The sequence below is a fragment of the Teleopsis dalmanni genome, chromosome 1, assembly GCF_002237135.1.
Source record: "Teleopsis dalmanni isolate 2A chromosome 1, ASM223713v2, whole genome shotgun sequence".
Lineage (NCBI taxonomy): Eukaryota > Metazoa > Arthropoda > Insecta > Diptera > Diopsidae > Teleopsis > Teleopsis dalmanni.
The window spans coordinates 159,228,054-159,232,891 of record NC_051846.1 but is presented as its reverse complement, the minus strand read 5'-3'; the positions used below and the strand labels follow the sequence as shown (position 1 = coordinate 159,232,891).

At 30.7% G+C, this 4,838-nt stretch overlaps 1 protein-coding gene across 1 annotated transcript in view; it reads left to right on the top strand.

The window, feature by feature from the left end:
* Positions 1-4,256: 4,256 nt before the first annotated feature.
* LOC119666561 overlaps positions 4,257-4,838 on the top strand; it is a 1,558-nt gene continuing 976 nt past the window's right edge. Inside the window, exons 1-2 of the mRNA XM_038075843.1 lie at positions 4,257-4,390; positions 4,454-4,835. Of these exons, the coding sequence (XP_037931771.1) occupies positions 4,337-4,390; positions 4,454-4,835 (436 nt within the window). The 5' untranslated portion in view covers positions 4,257-4,336. The remainder of the gene's footprint in view (positions 4,391-4,453; positions 4,836-4,838) is intronic.

Sequence of the window (4,838 nt, the reverse complement as noted above, 5' to 3'; positions counted from 1 at the left end):
TGCCCAAATCGATCTACTAAGCACTTTTCGCCTGCTTATCTGATCGTCGATCGGTTAGTTGCACCAAATGTTTATAAAATATTGCAATAGTTCGTTGGAAAGTAAATAAAAACTGTAATTGAATATTGCACTAAAATCAAAAAAATCAAAAAATCCATTAAATTTTTATAGCTAATAAAATGGAAATCGCTCACACAAACCTTTTAATGCGTCAGCTCTTGTATGCTCCTCTGTTTATCCACTTGACATTTGAAACTCAGTTTTGTTTATTTAAAAAAAAAAACAATCCAACAGTTATGACAGTTGCTGTTGTTGTTGTTGGTGTTTGTGTTGTTGTTGTTCGTGTTTGCACAGTTGAAGTATTTGCTTTCAATAGTAAAACTTCAACATATTCAGCACTTTTAAAAAGCCACTTAATGTAGAAGTAATAAAATTTTATTTAAAAGCTTTTACATTTTAGTTTTTTTTTTATTTTCTCTTCGTTTTTAATGTGTTTATTATCTTTTTGTTTAAATTATTAAGAATTCATAATTTGCCAAAGCTAAAAAATTACGAAAAACAATTACACATTTCAAGATTAAGTAATTTCTATATTTACTCTTATAATATTTAAAAAAATATATTTTTATTTATTGTAATTTAAACACTTTTTGAAATGTAAACAAAACACAATTTACATCCAACAAGAATTATGACGTTTAATAATTATGCACAATATATCAATTGGAATTTTTTAACTGGCAATACTAGCACGTGAGCACTCACACAACAACACTAGTCACACTCTTCTAACACCAAATAAACAAATACCAATACTCTCGCATGCGAATTTCATTCAAATTCAAACAACAGAGAACATTTTGTTATGCATACATTGTGCTCCGCTATTACTCTTCTTCTTTTTCCCACCCACCCTTTACATAAAACCCATAAATGAGTCTGAAAACACTCCAAATTTCATAGATACAAAAAATACATACACAAAGTATTAAACCATAAAAAAAGAAAAAAATTTTAATCGAAGCAAACATGAAAACTACACAAGAATATGCAAGAAAAACTCATTAAAAACTGGGCGCGTTTTAGTTATTAAATTTTCTTTAAAAATTTCAATTAATTTTTTAACATTTATTTTTTTATTTTAAATAAAGTATTAGTGATAATTTTCAACAAAGACTTTACAACTCTTCGAGTAAAACGAAACTGCGACCACTGCACTTTCAAATTTAGATTTACATTCATACTTTTTTTCTTCTTCTTTGCTTACTTTTTATGTATCTTAAGGCAAACGAACTTTACCGTTTTTTAGCCATTACACATATTGTACAGACGTGCACTTGATTTATTTATTGTATTTGACACAGAATTGATTTAACGTTTTTTTCACATTTTATTAATAATTATTTAACAATAAAAATTAGATTTTAAATGCAAAACGCGTTAGATAAAGAATCAAAAATTCCAACCGGGAATACATCATCTACAAGATTTTTGTTACGACTGAATTTCATTTGAGAGTTTTTACATACATAATGTGTGAATGCTCTTTTCGACACTGAGATGAATTTACATTGTACCACTACACTCGCACGCTGTGCACATAGTCGAACTCAATATTCACTGCTTTGCAGTTTGAGTATTATTTGTGTAATAGCTTTTCTCTGTACTACTTCGCAAATACAACGATGCGTGCATGAAATGAGAGAGAACATAATGTAAAATTGAGCTTTTTACGTTATGCAAAATAAATTTAAAAAAATATTTCCGAAAAACTTATTAAATTGTAATTATATTTGATTTAATATTTTATTATGAAAGATGTTATATTTTTAATTCATTATTTTATTTTTGGTTAACAATCAATTATGTTACTTTTTTATTTAGTAATGTTTACCATATATACAGACTAGAGGAAGATGTTCTCGAGATGTCGAGATCTCATCTATTAACAGAGCTGTCCAAAGTACGGCCCGCGAATAATGTTTGTAGAGCCCGCGACATGTTTTTAATCTACCACAATTACGAAAATTTTCTTTTTGTGTACTGATAAAACGCATCCTTTTTTTTATGGTACACCAAATAAATAAATTTAAATTATTGAATTAATAAAACCAAATTTAACATTATAACCGTATTTTTTTTGTATGTATTTGTTTCTGCGTCCCTGGCCTTGATCGCAAAAAAATTTATCTATATAATTACGAATATCTTATGTTATGTTGAGGTTTTTCCGAGTTAATGCAACTAGGCACTTTTAATCTTTCTTAGCTGGGGAGTTTCTACAGAATCCCTCCCTTCTCTTTGACTAATTTATGTATTCTTCACAAGCTTCGCTGATTATTCGATGACTGATCTAAGATCTGCATACCATTCCATACGGCTAGTGACTGCTCTGAGATTAGATAGTGCTATGTTGGGCAGCCTACAATATTCCCGTATTGCTACAGGGCTCTGTCCCATATGTATTTTTTGATCTCAGAATAAACCCGATTCTGTTCTTAGCGCTAAGTTTATTGTGTTTAAGAAGTGACCGTTGGCAATGCCGTAACAACAAGTGGCCGTAACAACTACTTCTTTTGTCTTTTATGTGCTTGTGCCAAGTGAACCGCTTATCAAACGCGATTCCCAGATATTTGATGCTGTTCTTCTAAATTATCGCTATGTCACCAATTTTCACTTTCGGTGGATGCTACCTGTGTTTACAAGTTGTAAACAGGGCCTTAGTTTTCCCGTGGTTGATTTTAATTTTCCATTTCTGGAAGAATTCCAGAATGAGATTACTACATGTGAACCCAATAAAAGTATTGAATCTACTTAACTGTATAAGTAGTTCATATTACTTATATATGAATAGGTGAACCATTATCAAAATAAAATTCAAGGTATTAATACTTTCTAATATGAATTTTTTAAATATTGGTAATTGGATATTTGGATTTGGATATTGGTAATAAAAGTATTCATATTAATACTAAAAACAAATATTTCCAACGTTTTATAAACCAACGCTAATTAATTAGATATATGTTCTTATTCGTATTATTATTACTCATTCGTATTATTATTATACTTACTTACTTCCTTAGGGGGAGAGGTTAAGCATACATGATAAATGCGATAGAGAAACGACTGATCTGGCTGGCTGACTATGATTACTAGTTGCGGACAAGGACAACTCATGTCTATAATGGTTAGCTAAAAAAAGGAAGCAAGTATTTACTTATTTAATTTACCATAACAATCCATAATCAGGTTTGATCCTGACGCAGCACTCCTCTCCAGGCGCGTCTGTTTCATGCGCTTCTTTCATAGTTTTATAAGTGATCGGGTTTACACTGCATTCTCTAAGTTCGGTATCCCTGCTAAGTTAATACGACTGAATTAAACCATAGTTTTCACACAAAAAAAATGGTTGCTCATTCAATAAAATATGTAAGTTTCTTATTATACAATATATTCCTTATTATCTCTTTCTTCTTGAGAAATTTATGCTAAAATACTTTTCAGAAAAGCAAAAAAAAGGATTCGTCATCATATGGAAAAGCAATTGAATTCAATTTTCAGTTACTCAGTTGAGCCGCACTGAAGTTTTTACCTCAAAGGCTTAAATTTCAATTTAAAAAGTGCTCCACAACTAAGGTTTTAAGAACCTCTGGTATAAATGAATATATTTGGATTACAATAGCATACTTCTTTAAAATATTGTAACGTCATGAAATACATAGTAATATACTTTGTGCCGAATCGAAGTTTGGAGTACAGTACTGAAGTGTATACATTACCGTTTGTGGACGGTCATCGGGCTTTGAGCGTAAACCATTGCGTTTGATATTCTCGCATTTTTTCCTGCATTATTCATATATGGAATAATCACTTTTCCAGAGAGTCGTTTCATATTCTTTGTACGGCATTTTGGGTTTTAAGAATTATGCTTACAACAGTTTTATTTTGTCTCTATATAAAGACATTCTACTTGATTATTATGTTGTTTGAGTTCCATCATATCCATTTTTTTCTTTAGTCAAACTATCATTTGATAATTATTAGAAGACAAAAATAAATTGTAATGAGCCAAAATTCTTGTCCCTATACAAGTGCATATCAGTGCATTCCGGAGTCCTCCTCTTAAGAGATTAATACTCTTCAAACTATAATCACACACCCTGCACTTCTTCATTTTCCAACTCAGTAAACTTTGTCTTTTTATTCATAACCAATTAAATAAACCTTTCATTCATAGATTTATATTTTTCAATTTATTTTTGCAAATTCCATTCTGACCTAATGGTTTAAATTTAAAGTTTCAATCCGAAAATCATTTATATGAGGAGCAGTAATGTCGGGCTTAAAAAACTTTTTCAATGCCAATACAACAAAAGGGAGAGCAAATGTTAGTTTTAATAAATATAAAGATTTGTTGTTAAAAAATAATAATAGTTGTTTTATTTTTAAGGTTGCGAAAGCCACATATGCCTCCTTCGCCCTTCTATACTTATACTATAGACTGACAAGGAGTAGTAAAGCTGATGTGAAAGCCGATTGTAAGGAATGTAAAGACTCAACTAAGACCAATTCTAGTTGCCATACAGAACCCACTGAACCCACGTGCTCTTCAAATGCTGCTCCTCAGCAAAAATCAAGTGCATTTGATAAAAATGTGTGTAGTGATGCCTTCAAACATACTGGTGAAATCAATTCCTGTGGGAATGGAAACCATGGAAACCATGGAAACGGAAAATCCTGTCAAAAAGGACAAAGTTCGAAATGTAAGTCTTCAAATGGCAAAGGTTCAAAATCGAAAAATTGCTCAGATATGACAAACGGGGATACGGAAAGTT